This window comes from Amblyomma americanum, chromosome 3 (genome assembly GCF_052857255.1).
Source record: "Amblyomma americanum isolate KBUSLIRL-KWMA chromosome 3, ASM5285725v1, whole genome shotgun sequence".
Classification (NCBI taxonomy): domain Eukaryota; kingdom Metazoa; phylum Arthropoda; class Arachnida; order Ixodida; family Ixodidae; genus Amblyomma; species Amblyomma americanum.
The window spans coordinates 190,918,849-190,933,888 of NC_135499.1; the positions used below are offsets into that span (position 1 = coordinate 190,918,849).

Consider the following 15,040-nt stretch of genomic DNA (forward strand, 5'->3'; position numbering starts at 1 on the left):
CGTCGGCGAAGAGCGGAGCCCCGACGCGACGCGTCCGATCGCGGCGATTATCCCGGCCGAAGAGAGCCCATCTCCCGCGGGCAGGCTTCAGCAGTCTCCCGCGCAGCGACGCTGGCGCCCTCTCTTGCCAGTTAATGTAGCTGACAAGGGAATCCGCTCAGCCTCGAGGAGAGACCGCCGCTGCACGGTGCCTCGCGGGAAAGCAAACTCAGGGGGCTGCAGGGCAGGTCCCCACATCCCCCCAACCTTAAATAGACCCACGCGCCTGAAAGTACATGCTATGGAGGAGTCTCCTGGTCTTCATGTCTTTGAGGCACGTCTTGCAGCGGAGGTCACGCCGACAGCGTCCACGCAGACTTCCGCGGTATTCCGAAGGCGGCGTGAAGGTCTCCGCTGGGACGACTCGTATGGCCCGCGGACTACCGTGTCCGCAGGCCCGCGAATCGAAGGCCGGTGGGAAAACTGCAGGCCAGGATCCTGCAGTAGTCGCCAGGGCAGCAGCAGGTGACTGCTGACTGGTCTCGCCACAGCTGCCCCGGATGGATGCGGCGAACAGGATACAGGCCGCTCCGTCGCAGCAGGTGGCAGCGAGACGATGTGCACCGGTCAGCAAGCCTGGGTGGCTCCACCGGATCTGCAAAATTGTCGAAACGCTCTCGGCGTGCCTTTAACGTAGGTCACGGGAGGGGAAACGGCATCCGCAAGGGCCTCGTGGCACAATGCCTAACTCGCTAGCAAAACGTGTCGGCGGCTGTGCAAACGCAAAGTTCGAGTGAACAAAGCCCTTTCTTGAGTTGAACGAGACTGCTCAGTTCGTGCGAGGTTACAAAAAAAAAACGGACGGGCAGCAAAGTGCGCCCCCTCTCAACGTCACGGTCCGGTGGTCATGTCTCTTAATGTGGTGCAGGCAGCTCGAAAAGCCTCAGGCCTAACGACCACTCCGACAACGACCGTGACCACAAGAAAGACCCGAAACGGGTTTTGTGCGCGCAGCCGCGAGGAGACATCAGCTTTGTGGGGTGGTCCTACCCCGCTCACTGCACAAAGCAGCTTCTGAGCGGTCGGCGCCCACCGTATCGGACGGTGTCGGAGCGCCCGGTGCCGAGCTGCAATACCAGCGAGCTCGTAGCGGCACCCGTGGCCCCAGGCCACCCGGCTCCCGGAGCCGCGACTCCCAGAGTCGAAAAAGAGATAGTAGAGAAAATATGTACAGAAACTCTGACCACCCACGCGGCTTCCGTACTCACTCGCTTCGGGCTCGGCGACTCCGCGGGCGCTAGGCCTCGAACTCCCTCGATGCGGACCAAGTCATTCTCACGAAGAAACTCCAGGGAAAAAAAATGTGCTGAGCATGTCGAAAAGTTCAAACATGCTGCAGCGCAATACACCTCGCACTCAAGAAAGCATGCCGCAGGTCCTAGCGATCAAAATTCACTCTAGGCCTAGCACTTGTCAAGTCCGGACAAAGAGCGTTCCTCGAACCGAACCGACAGTCGTCCAATGTTCCAAGAGCAGGCCCCACGTTGGGCTGCCAGATGTGGGGTTGACATGGGGAGATAAGTACTTTCTCCCCACTCAATCGCGGCTGACACGGTTCAAAGCCGCCCGAACCCCACCCCGTGATCGCGTACGCTACCGAGCGCTCGCCGACCACGGCGGGCCTTGCTCTGGGGGAACAAAGGAACGACACCTTGGCTGACACAAACAGGCATTTATTGCTACAGAAACAATAACGCCAGCTAGCAACAAGGTACGCTAATGAATCAAGGACGTCCGACTCACCAGCAAGGTTCCGAGCGAATGTTCGCCCGCGCTAGGGCAAGGGATATAAACTCCGCAGGCCGGACGGGACGAGTACGGGAGCCTGTCTCCCCGTCGCTTCTTCGCCCCGTCGGCGAAGAGCGGAGCCCCGACGCGACGCGTCCGATCGCGGCGATTATCCCGGCCGAAGAGAGCCCATCTCCCGCGGGCAGGCTTCAGCAGTCTCCCGCGCAGCGACGCTGGCGCCCTCTCTTGCCAGTTAATGTAGCTGACAAGGGAATCCGCTCAGCCTCGAGGAGAGACCGCCGCTGCACGGTGCCTCGCGGGAAAGCAAACTCAGGGGGCTGCAGGGCAGGTCCCCACAATATATATATATATATATATATATATAACCAGAAGCCGCAAAAACCGGGCATGTGCAGTCGTGTGCAAAAAGAAAAGACCCCTCCACATCGTGTTCCGATCCTTGCCGCTCTACATGCTCTACATGGGGGCGCCACCTGACGAAGCCCTTCTGCTGTTGAGACCGGCGCCATGGGCCGGTTTCGTTAGTAGGAGGGCCCGCTCACTTTTTCCCACGACTCTGCTTCCATTTATACCAGCTGAGATCGGCGTTATTTGCGTAAACTTCTCCGAGCTTTTTTAGCGGAGAAAAAAATCGTCCCTTTAACCCCTTACATTAGTACTTTAGTACTGAGATAACCATTAAAATATTCGGGTGCAACCTACACCACGTGTACTCGCTCTCAAAATTAGCTTTGGGCTAGATTTTGCATTATGATGCAAAACACTTCGCGTAGTGGTTTCCACATAGAGCAACGTTTAGCCTTTTCTTTACCGTGCCTAAAGTAATTAAATTGACTATAACTGAATTGAAAACGAATTTATTCCGTATCTACTACAGGTTTATGACAGAATAGGCGTGAGGAGAAAGCTATCGAAAGGACTGCTTTACAAATTCATGGAAATTAAACTGGGTGCCGGAATGAAGCACTCTGATTTATATTGTGGTGATAATAATTGAAATCTAGAAGAGTGCGGTGAGGGGCTAGTTGGTACTGCCTAGGCATTGTAAGACCTACAAGTATGATGAGAAAGAATGCACTCCGCTTTTTGGCAGGACTAGAGTATTCAGACGCCCAAGGAATAAGAAAGAATGTGAAATTATCGAAGCCTTGGAAATCATGAGATTAGGGCTTGACAAATGTGTTAGCGAAGCTTCTATGCACTTGTACTGCAAGGAGCGGGAGTTTCTTGGTTTGTCGAGATAATTATGGCTTCTGTCTTTGTGGTTGGTGCGCATGCGCTTCGTTTTTGAAGAAAGGAGGCGTTGGTGCAGTAAACCAGTTGTTAGTCTGCGCTTGTCCCGTGTGTCTCTTCTATCTTGTCCCGTCCTTTTTGCAGTTATTCATTGCTCTCATAATGATAATAATTACCGGCCTCTGCTGAAGCAGTGGCACCTTGTCTTTAAGATGGTGCGCCTGAAACATGTTGTCCGCAGAGAGTTTCGCGCCTGGGGGCAAGCAGTTCGTCGTGATAAAGCTGCCTGACCGATCCCCCAAGGAAGTGATTCCTGGCTCGGAACGCTGTGAGATCAACATCGTTGGTGAGCACACATTGTCTCTTGCATTCGACAGCTGTGCTGAAAATGAGAGATTGTTTCAATAAACGTGAGAAAAAGATGTCTTGTGTGGAAGCTGTTCTGAGGTGCAGGCTTAGAACCCGTCTAGTTCGAGATTTTGTCGCAGGAAGAAAGATTGCTTGTGACAAGCTTCACACAGATCTAGTTTGTTCACTGCCACGTAGCGTTCTTTTTTAATTAAGAGCCCTGGTGTTGTCGGCCGCCACTTGAATTTTGCGATCAGGCGCTTTTGAATAGAGCAAAGTTGTACGTCGTTTCAATACGCGGCAGTGCTAGATGTGCTTCAGGTTTGTCCACAAGATATCGCTATAATTATTGCACTAACACTTGCTGGCTAGAGGCCCTCGCCATGTTGGTCACGTAATGATGGGTGGAGCCCACTTCACTTCTATTAAACCTCATTGCTGCCAATTAAAAAAAAGGAGTCGTCAGATTATGAACGCCATACATATACACCGAGCGAGAACGTCGACATGTACAGCCAGCACACCTTCTGAAAAAAATTCTGGCTAGCGACGTGTGCTCGGAAGCTCGCTTTTTGATTACTTTCGCCTATGAATCCCTAGGCACAGATACTAGAGGGCACTACACTCATACAGCACCAGCTGCTGTGGTAACCATGTTTCGTCCAGCCTAGGGAGAGACGTTGTTAGGAGTGAGAGGAGAAGCAAAAAGTTTGAAAAGAGCTGATTCATGTTTGAATAGTCGAAAAAGTTCAATATTTCGACCATATGACAGTGCAGTTCAGCGCGTGCCTCAAGATCTTTTCTGTGGAGACAAAATTGGCAGTATTTTAGAACCTTCTACGAGTTGCGGTTCCTAATCCACAAGCACATTTTTCTTAAAGCAGTGCTTATTGCTTCCAGGCTCTAAAGTGATGATAGCTAGAATAGGAAAACGTTTGTGCCATAAGTGTGCAAACAGCGAGTATTGTTGGAATGTTCACAAAAAAAAAAAAAACGCCGGATACTGCATCGTTTCCCTTCTTGCAGTGGCAAACGAAAAAAAAAAAGTGTTGAGGGCTCTGTAGCAATATCAGGAATGAATAGTATACGCATTGTATACTTAAGCGTTCAGAGCAAGTATTATTACTGGGTCCGTTCAACACTAGTGCTGATTAGGTTTTGTGGTGCCCTAGCAATCAGTACTATACCCGCTTTAGAATGCCCTAGTCCCACTTCAGTCAGGTAATGTTCTGTTTGAAGCCGTCGCCGGACTCCGTAATTGTTTTGCCATTCTGTTTTCCCGTGCCTACTCTGCAGGTGATGAAATGGGAGCTGCTTTGGAGGCGTCGGTAAAGAACCCGGGGGATCTTTTGAAAAGGATGCCAAAAAACTGCGGTGAACAGATCATGATATACCTGGCGCCAACGCTGTACGCTTACGAGTATCTGAAGACCGCCAGCCGCATATCGCCCGAGGACGAACGCATAGCGCTGCGCTACATCCGCCGTGGTACGTTATTTGTATCCGGCAACTCGGCAACCAACATCTGCTTTTCTCGCACTAGTACTTCTAATAGTACAATGGGAGAAAATACAAGCAGTTTCGGTTCTTTTCTCATGCTGAAGATTTCGATTGTAAGTCCTGTCGTTATTTGACGACAACAGGGCTGAAAGGGCTAAAGTGCTCGGGGCAACACTCTCTGCGTGTAAGAGCGGCTCATCACCCGCCTTTTTTTGTTGTTGGCGGTAATGAAAAAATAAGGAAAGCTCGCGCCATTATTGTGGTTTTTCTGTGCGAACAAATACTTCGCCCTATTCCAGGCTATCAGATGAACCTCAACTACCGGAAATCTGACGGGTCCTTCGCGGTTTGGTCGAATTACAACTCCAGTCTATGGTGAGTGTGTGTAGAGCGCATTTTTCAGCAGCCAACATTCAATGGTGTTACTAAATCTTTGCTCTTTCCGAGTCAAAGGCGTTGAGCTTCTTAACACTCGTTGAAGCGTTTCTATACACTCGCCGAACAGAGGAAAAAATCTTGCGGGCCTTCTTAACCACATTATTAAAGAAGAAAATGCGATAGCCTACAGCTTGCCTACTATGGTGTCTACTTGAGTGTCTAATGACTTTCTTGAGAATTTCCCGCCAAAACTAAGGCTGCAGCTGGTTTCGGTTTATGGTGGTTTAATGTCGCAAAGGAATTCAGGCTATGAGGGGCACCGTAGTGAAGGGCTCCGGAAATACGGACCACCTCGGGTTCTTTAACGTGCACTGATATGGAACAGTGCATGGGCCCCTTGAATTTTGACTCGATCGAAATTCCACCACCGCGGTCCGGATCGAACCACGCCTTTTCGGTCAGCAGCCGAGCGACATAACCAAGGAGCCACCACGGCGGCGTCCATTGCCCTTATATGGTACACATGAGTCATCGCCTTCTAGAATGTTCAGGTACCTTCCATTGAATTATCTTATGGGATTGTACTAAACAGGCCCGCTTAATCACCTGTATTCCCCCTCTAATTCACCTTAACCCATTTTCTGGGGGAGGGGTTCCAAAATTTTGGGGTCTTTTAGATTTTTGGGAGTGGGCGAACTTGGAAATTTTGGAAGTCAACATATTTTCAGAGAATTTCGTGACACAACAGTCAGATTCCTAGTACAAAATCACTATACTTAAGACGGCACCAACCGAGAATCTTAAGTGAAGCCTAGAAGTATCTAGGGGCGTGCTCAGGTTAGGTCGGACTAGCGTCGCTACTGCATGCTGTAGAAAATGGGAGGATGACCTCGGCTAAACAGAGAAAAGCAGCTGCCCATGCGGGAATAAAATGAATATTGCCCCTGCTTGGTTTCGAACCCGCGGCGGTGCGAGAAAAACAGCTTCGCTGGCCGCTGCACGAGGGCACTATGCTGCCGTCGCATCCGATCGCACATTGTGTTAAAAATGCGACACACTCTCGCGCTGTGCATTGCACGTTGTCTACATCAGCTTCCATCTGCGGCACGAACAGATCAGATCAGCTTAGCCTCGATAACAGGTCAGCCTCAGTCTAATACCGTCGCCAGACGTGCCGACGACCGGGCAATGGGCCAACCAGGATAAACGCGTGCATTCGCACGTCAAACGGTTTAATTATGGTAAAACCATGCTACTTTTTTGTGAAACGACAATATAAATGCTATTTTATTATAAATCTTAGCAACTAATATTCGTCTTCAAAATCTTAAGGTGTACTGAAAGAGCAGCAGGGTGGCCTCCAAAGCTGAAATGAAAGGCCGCGGGTGGAGCAGCGATTACAGCTGTTTGCTAGTGGCACGGTACAATAACCTTGAGCGATACACGACGTGGCATACGTGTCTCACTCTCGTCTCCTCGCAGGCTGACAGCATTCGTGGTGAGAACTTTGTGCAAAGCCCAGAAATATATCCCCATCGACAAGTACGTCATCACAAGTGGGCTCGGTTACATTTTGACCCAGCAGAAGCAAGATGGCAGTTTCCACGACATTTTCAACCTAATCCACGGTGACCTCCTGGTTTGTGCCCAATCGCTTTTTCAGTACAGGACTGGGTGTCTTATTGATGCAGCGTGGTTGTTTCGCCAAGACGGCTGAAACGATCCTTTGGTCAGGCAGGGAAAAGTTAAGACCACGTGGCTCAGGCGCTTGCAGTAAGATCACTAAGTTCGCTTTAGGAGACTCCGCTAACTGTGCTCTGCGTTTTCAGAGCACAAAAATTGCAGGATTCTCATGCACGAATTACTGCTTGTAGTTGCTTGGCTCAAATACTTGGATTCCAGTACGAGTGTACATGTTGGGAAAAACTTGTTGCACTTTAGCGCACAGCGTACGTAACGAGGTCTGGAAGCTAAAGTTAGAACTTATATTTAAACGTGCTGGTACAAGATGATATACTGCCTGAGTGCCAGGCACAGGGCTGGGCATATTATGCTTTCCTTAGACGGTTTCAGCTGTGATACGACTTTTGTAGCTTTGGTCACGACGTAGAGCGTTCGCACTAAAATAAAATTTGGACGAAACACTACGCGCTATCCCTTAAACACCAAACCAACTGTGTAGGTGGCAAATCATAAAAAAACACACGCTTTTCGCTACATTAGTGTACCCTAAAGTCTTTACTATATGTTGTCAGCGACGACTTCTTTGCTCATGGGCGATATAATGGTTCTCGTTTTGACAACACCAGAGAGCCCTTCCACAGCAACTGCTGGCGATGAGTGCCGCCATTTTGAAAGACGTGTGCAGATATCAGTACTCGTGTTAGGCCATCTGAATGACTCCTCACCAGCTTAAAACAATGATAATACGAGCAATACGAATCGCAGATCTCTCGCAACTTGCCTGTGGGAATGTCTCATAGCACCTTACGTGCCTCATTATCCCTTCAGACCCCTGGTTGGTAACAGTACTCATGCAATCGTGTGTCTACTGCCGCAGGACGGCGCACTGTGATGCAGCGAGTGTCTGCATACACGTAAAGCCAGGCATAGCATAATATGTCATGGTATAGAATTTGCGAGAGGGTGGTAATTATCGCAATTAAGCTTAATAAGAGGTACAAACTGAAGGTGGCACAGGCTGACGCGCTATTGTTGCAGCCATGATGACCCGATCGTCGAAAGCGTCTTTGAAGACGTGGAATCGGCAATGGGCAAAATGAAAACACAGAAGGTTTTGCTGATGGGCGCATTAATGCCAGGGAAGGCGAGAAGCCTAGGCAGTGGGCGACCATGACAAAGGATCCAGGAATAGCAGGGGGCGTTACGTGTAGAGTTCGCCGACAGAAATCATCTTTCGGATCATGAATACCTTCTTCAGCAAACGAGATAACATAAAGTTTACGTGTAATAGCCCCAACGATGAGACAAATATAAAATAGACTTCATACTTTGCGCTTACCCTAGTATCATGAAAGAAACAGGGGTCCTCGGAAAGGTGCATTGTAGGGATAATAGGAAGGTAAGATTTAGAACTAGCCTAGACATGAAGAGGGAACAGAAGAAACTAGTGAGGTGGAAGCCCATTAACGAGTTAGCGGTGTGGGGAAAGTAAAGATGTTCAGGATCTCGCTGCAGAACAGATATTAGGCTTTAACTGCGGACGACGACCTTAATGTTCAAGCAATTAACTATAACCTCACAGCTATCGTTACTAAGAGTATAGTAGAAGTAGGCGGTAGGGTGGCTAGAAAGAATACCGGATAACGGGAAGAACGGATAAAGGATAAAAGAAAGAATGGAGGTAGCCTAAAAGCCGTGAAGAGGAATCTAGGCACAGGCCTACGTCTGGTCCCCGCACTCCGCATGTGATATTGAAAAGTTGGAATCCATTCAAAATAAACCAGTGAATTTTGTTTGTCATTGTTTCGACCGTAACTTTTCCCCTTCGTCGCTTGCAAAGGAATTATCGCTCCAGCCATTAAAGTACTGTGTGTGCAGGACCGCATTGCCATGTTGCACAGGATCGTCCATTAACTGTCATCCATTGTAGCGCCTGTCGCATTCATTACTCATTCCTTGCGTAGAACACGACGCAGTGACCCGTTGAACATTGTACCTTTTCGTGCTCTTTTAGACTGTTTTAAGTATTTTTTTCCCCATGCCGACTGAAATTTGGAAACCCTTTTTGGTTCCTTGTATACTTTCCCTCCTGAAGAGTTTTCCAGTACCATTACATTGCCAGTACCTGATACCATGTTCTTCTTTGTATTTCCATTTATAACAACTCTTGCAGCGTCTCTCACCACAGAGAGCAGCCTCTGTAAATAAATAAATCAGATGTGTGCGTTTTGCGACAAAGAGGAAAACGCCATTAGCAATATTAAAAAAGATCATTGAAAGACCCGAAGAGTTCTACACAAATCCATACAGTAGCCAAAGAAATCAGGACATAAATGAAATGTGCACTATTACACAACAACCGAACATCTCACCACTAAAGAAAGATTAAATAAAGAAAGCCTTAAGAAGAATGCAGATGAAGAAAGCTGCTGGTGAGGGTCAGGTTGTGTCAGAAAAAGTAGCCACCCTGTATACGCAAATCCTTATGACTTTGAGAGTACCTGAAGCTTGGAAGAACGCTAACATTATATTAATGCATAAAAACGGGGGCGTCAATTACTTGAAACATTTACGCACAGCTCAGCTTACTGGCCTTGCAAACAAGACATTTGAAACTAAACATTTTGTCAGATTTGCCTGTCTGGTTGGGTTTTGAAGACTTATAATGAACTGCACATCTGCAACCAAAATTTTAACTTTAACCCAACGTTTCGAAGCCGACTCGGCTCCTTCATCAGGGGTGACTGAGGGCAGTAGCTAGCGTCTTTTAAGTATGGAGGGGAGGGAGGGGGGGTGGGTGAAAAGAACGACATCTGTGTCGCGAAAGGCGCGGGGGAGGGTGAGGGGGAGGGTTGTTTAGGCTGTTAGTCACGCTGGCGCACTGCAGGGAGGTGCTGAAATGGCGACTTTTTTTCGCTGAGTTGAAGAGCGAAGTCCCTGGGCATATACTGGGGGCAGGTTTCCTTTTGTGCAGTTGATATTGTTCGGGGTGGTTTGGATATGCCAGGATTCCAGAAGGAGCCTGTCGTGGTAATTTGTTTCGGTTCCGAGGATGCGGGTTTCTTCAAAGTTGATTCTATGGTCGGAGTCTTCGGAATGTTCGGCTACTGGATTGCGCTCTCTTGCGAATTTGCGGACGTCGTTCTTATGTTGCCAAATTCTTTCTTTGAAATTTTCAGTTTCGCTGATGTAGCTTGCGTCGCAGTCGGCGCTTGGAAGTTGGTAGACAATGCCTTGGGCTCTTTCTCTCGGCGACCGGTCTTTGGGAACAGGTAGGCAAAGCGCAACAGTGTTTGTGGGCTTGTGCGCAACCTGGAGACTCGATTTTTTCAGGATTAGGGCGATGGGTTCGCTGACGCCTCCGACATAAGGTAAAGTGACGTATTTTGGTGGTGGCGTTGGTCTTTGTGCGTTGATTTCTTGACGAATGTTGTCTTTTTGACGTCGAATGGTTTTTTGAATAAAGTCTTTTGGGCAGCCGTTCATGATGAGTTCTTTGAAACACTGTTGTGCTTTGCTTACCTGTTCCCAAAGACCGGCCGCCGAGAGAAAGAGCCCAAGGCATTGTCTACCAAATTCCATGCACCGACTGCGATGCAAGCTACATCGTCGAAACCAAAAATTTAAAAGAAAGAATTCGACAACATAAGAACGACGTCCGCAAATTCGCAAGAGAGCGCAATCCAGTAGCCGAACATTCCGAGGACTCCGACCATAGAATCAACTTTGAAGAGACCCGCATCCTCGGAACCGAAACAAATTACCACGACAGGCTCCTTCTGGAATCCTGGCATATCCAAACCACCCCAAACAATATCAACCGCACAAAAGGAAACCTGCCCCCAGTATATGCCTAGGGACTTCGCTCTTTAACAAAGTCGCCTTTCAGCACCTCCCTGCAGTGCGCCAGCGTGACAAACAGCATAAACCCCCCTCCCTCGCGCCTTTCGCGACACAGCTGTCGTTCTTTTCACCACCCCCCTCCCCTCCATACTTAAGATACGCTAGCTACTGCCCTCAGTCACCCCTGATGGAGGAGCCGAGTCGGCTTCGAAACGTTGGGTTAAAGTTAAAATTTCTGGTTGGAGATGTGCAGTTTATTATAAACAAGACATTTAGCAAGGTAATCGCTAACAGATTTGGAACACTTTTAGATTTCAGTCAACCAAATAACAACAGCTGGTGATGAGAGTTAATAGAGAATACCTTTGTAATCTGATTCGCCAATGACATTGCCTTGCTACGTCAGTCAGGGGAGGACTTAAACATGCAGAGAGGAATGGTGGGTGTAAAATTTATGTGCAGAAAACCAAATTTATGTTAAACAGTCACGGAAAGGAACAGCAATTTATGATTGGTAGCGAGGGGGTGGAAGTGGTAAGAAAATGCACTGACTTGGGGCAATGTGATTGCAAATCCAGATCACGAGTTAAATTTCCAGCATACTATGAATGGTGCAGAGCGCATTTGGCAGGTTCTCTCGGATCATGAATGACAGTATAGCGATTATCCTTAAGAGTAAAATACATAACTGTTCTATCTTACAACTACTTACCAACGGAGCAGAATTGTGGAGGCTAACGAAAAGGGTCATCTTTAATGGGCTCGGCCAGGTCATGTCACGCGAAGGCAAGATAACATATGGGCGTTGTAGGCAACGGAATGAATTCAAAGGGAGGGTTAGCGGAGCATGCGGCCGAAGAAAGTAAAGTGGGTGAATGAGACTAGGCAATTTGCGTAGATATGGTGGCTGCAAGTGACACAGGACAGGATTAGTTAGAAAACTATGGGAGAGGTTTTTCTCCTGCAGTGTGTAGACAGGCTGCTGCCGATGATGATGACAGTTTTCGTCACTATGCGCACTCAGGTGAATGTGGATGGATTGAAATGCTATTTAAAAATGCTGTGGTTTAGCTCTGGTTAAACCTGGAGTGACGAAACAGCTACAGCTGACCGTGTGGAACTTGCTCTGTCGAATTGCAAAGTCAGTATTTCGCCGCTCCGTTTCGATTGCGTTCCTTCTTCATCTTTGTCCCACTTGACACGGCGCATGCGCACAGCTGTTGCAGCTGGGTTTCGCCGGCGCGCCGCGCCGATGGCAGCAGCACCTGCGCCGTGCCACGTGGCCAACCACGTGACCAGGGGTGGCCACGGTGGCCACGCTGAAGGCTCGAAGAGGTGGCTATCACTACAAAAGACTGTGACAAACAGGGTGCCAGCACTTGTCATTACACTTGTTAGCATGCGACAGTAGGAGCACCTGGAAGCGGAGTGGATTCTAACAGAAGGCAAGCAGCAGTGGGTGACAGAAAGTAAGGTAGGCGGATGAGATTAAGTTGGCGGGGTAAGGTTGGCACAGTTTGGCAGAGGTTAAGGTTAATGGAAGTGGGCTTTGTCCTGCAGTGAACGTAGTCAGGATGGTGATGATGATCACAATTACGATGAAAGCCGAACAATAATTTCGACTGTATCATGCTGTCACTTTGTGTCAGAGTGCGGAAGGGCCGAGATGGCTTCGCTGTAAACGTTTAAACTGTTCGCGTTAAAGGTGCGAAGACTGCCTTTCCTTAACAAGTGCATGACGGCTTATGAGGATTTGTTTAATGTGGATTTTTGTCTTTTAGCAGTTGCACAGCCAATGCGGTACGTCTTTCCATGATAATGAGCTGTTTTCTTTTCTCTTAAGAAGTGCAGGACATTGATAATAAACCTCAAAATGACAATAAAGCCAAAGTTTAGGATCATCAAAGTATAGCCTTAAATGCGATCAAGAATTCGAGCCTTCAGTTCTCATCGCAAAACGTCGTTGGAGGGATGAGGGACTAAAACAACATGCAAGAAAACAGGGACAGGATTCCCAACAAAATGTTTTTGCGAAATAAAGAAAATAAATCAAGGGAACCTAGGCGGCCACTTGCGCACTTGGAGCAGTCATAAAAGACCAAAAATAATAATAAAAACACGTTAATAATTGCTTGCAAACCAAAAAAATTACCTTTCCAAATTATGCAGAACAGACAACATGCGACAAAAAGGAGTTCTTTTAAATTGGTGCGAGTGAGGCCGGTGGCCGACAGCAGCTGCCCCACTTTCTTTTTGATGCGAAATACCTTCGCGATTTTTCATCATTGCAAGTGTTTACATCCTGCGGAAAAAGGCTTAGCATTGTATGATACTTTTCTATTTCACTCCAGGGTGGCGTGAATGGAACGGTTCCACTGACCGCGTACACCCTTCTCACCCTGCAAGAATGCGATCGAGAAGGCGTTCAGGTGATGGCTCCTTTCTGAACCCCGTAGTATATTATAGCGCAGAGTGGTCTGTGTTTTATTACTACTTTGGAAGCAAGATAGCCGACAGAAAGACAAATAGGTTTGCTGGAAAGTGAATAGTCTATGGAAGCTCCTTTATGGGGAAGAAAAGGATAAATCGCTCGATTTTTAAGGGAAATTTGAAATTGGGATGTAGTACAAGTACTGCTCGTTCGACGCATATAATTGTCTTAATTTAGTGTGGACGCTACTTGTGGGGGGTGTTTTCGGCTCAACCTAAGGGAATATCTGAAGAAATAAGCAGATTTTAGCCTATCTGTTTGTTCTATGACACCTGCTTCACTAAAAATTAAGATTTCATTAAAAAAATATGTTGAAAGTAATTCTACCAGAAATTGGTTGTAGTATTACTGTGATTTTCCCTCTTTGCGAGCGAGGATAACGCAAGGCCAATGTCTATTCCGAAGACAACGGACAACGATCACACGGATAATGCACAGACATACGGACAACGAAGCGAGTTATGAAAAAAAATTATAATAGGTGTAGCGTTAAGAGACCAGAAGAAGGCAGAGTGGGTGAGGGAACGGACGCGGGTTAATGACATCCCATTCAAAATCAAGCGGAAGAAAATAGCTGGGGCAGGGCATGTGGAGTGAAGGCAAGGTAACCGCTGGTCCTTAACTGTAACGGTGTGGGTTCCAAGAGAAGGCAAACGCCGCAGGGGCCGTCAGAAAGTTATGTGGGCGGATGAGATCAAGAAGTGTTCGGGGATACGGTGGCCGTAACTGGCAATGGGCAGGGTTAATTGGGGAGACATGGGAGAGGAATTTGCCCTGCAGTGTTCGTAGTCAGGCTGATAATAACGGTAATTGCGTAGTTAAGGCTGACTCTCAAGAGAGAAATGAAAGAGCTTCTTGCTAGCAAAGGCAACGAAGGTAAACTTCAATTGGACATTTTTGACACAAAATATCTTAGGATAAATGAAAGTGAATGCGCAAAGGAGCACAAATGCGAAACTCCAGCCGGAAAGTCGCTTCACGGCACCTAGGCGTCCCGAGGCCTAGGCGCCTACGTTGGTATACGGTGAGCTATCGTGGAAGAACACTCGGCGGTTCCTTCGTTTAAAGTGGAGTCGGTCATATCATTGCAGGTGGCCGGCCTGACAGAGTCCTTCGCAAAAGCAACAGGGTTCATCGAGGGACAGCTGAATCCAAACACTTCGCCCTACGTGCTCTCGCTGGCAGCGTACGCGCTCTCCTTGGGCAAAAGCCCCGCAAAGAACGGCACCCTGCGCCGGCTCGGCGGCATTTTCCAGAGAGGGAATGGTAAAGGGCCCTCAGGGGTGTTTTATATATGTATAAGGCTTGGAGAGAAATTTTTGTAAGTTTTTGATCTTGTGTATCATTATACTTTTAAAAGATAAGTTGTTCATGCCGTTCCAAATCACTACACTGATGTTATAAATATATGGTTAAGTTCAGAGTGATCGAAAACTGAATTTTGGGGATTTTTGTTCCTCGCAGCGGGCAGCCTAGTGTCCATGGTGCCCGATTATGGTACTGCGGTGTTAGAATTGTTGTGTAATACTTTTATCAAGATTACCTCAGTCTGCGGACGAGCTCGTTTTTAGATATCCCCATGCTGGCAACCACGATGTGTGAGTGCGATAGTGCCCTCTCTCTTGAATAAGTGATTAACTCAAACTTGACGTACTCATAGCCGCCAGGCAACAATTAAACATCCGTAGTGCACAGTAACATTTACTTCAGTTTCCACACCGAAACTGTTACGGCACGGCTGCGTCTTGTGGGCGACAGTTTAGCCTTGTTAGCGCT

At 47.9% G+C, this 15,040-nt stretch overlaps 1 protein-coding gene across 3 annotated transcripts in view; it reads left to right on the plus strand.

Moving 5' to 3' along the window:
* LOC144125702 (venom factor-like) overlaps positions 1-15,040 on the plus strand; it is a 188,684-nt gene that overhangs the window by 130,453 nt on the left and 43,191 nt on the right. For all 3 annotated transcript variants that reach the window (XM_077659329.1, XM_077659328.1, XM_077659330.1), the window contains exons 23-28: positions 3,263-3,367; positions 4,666-4,857; positions 5,169-5,244; positions 6,730-6,886; positions 13,125-13,202; positions 14,356-14,530. In XM_077659329.1, coding sequence (XP_077515455.1) covers positions 3,263-3,367; positions 4,666-4,857; positions 5,169-5,244; positions 6,730-6,886; positions 13,125-13,202; positions 14,356-14,530 — 783 coding nt within the window. The remainder of the gene's footprint in view (positions 1-3,262; positions 3,368-4,665; positions 4,858-5,168; positions 5,245-6,729; positions 6,887-13,124; positions 13,203-14,355; positions 14,531-15,040) is intronic.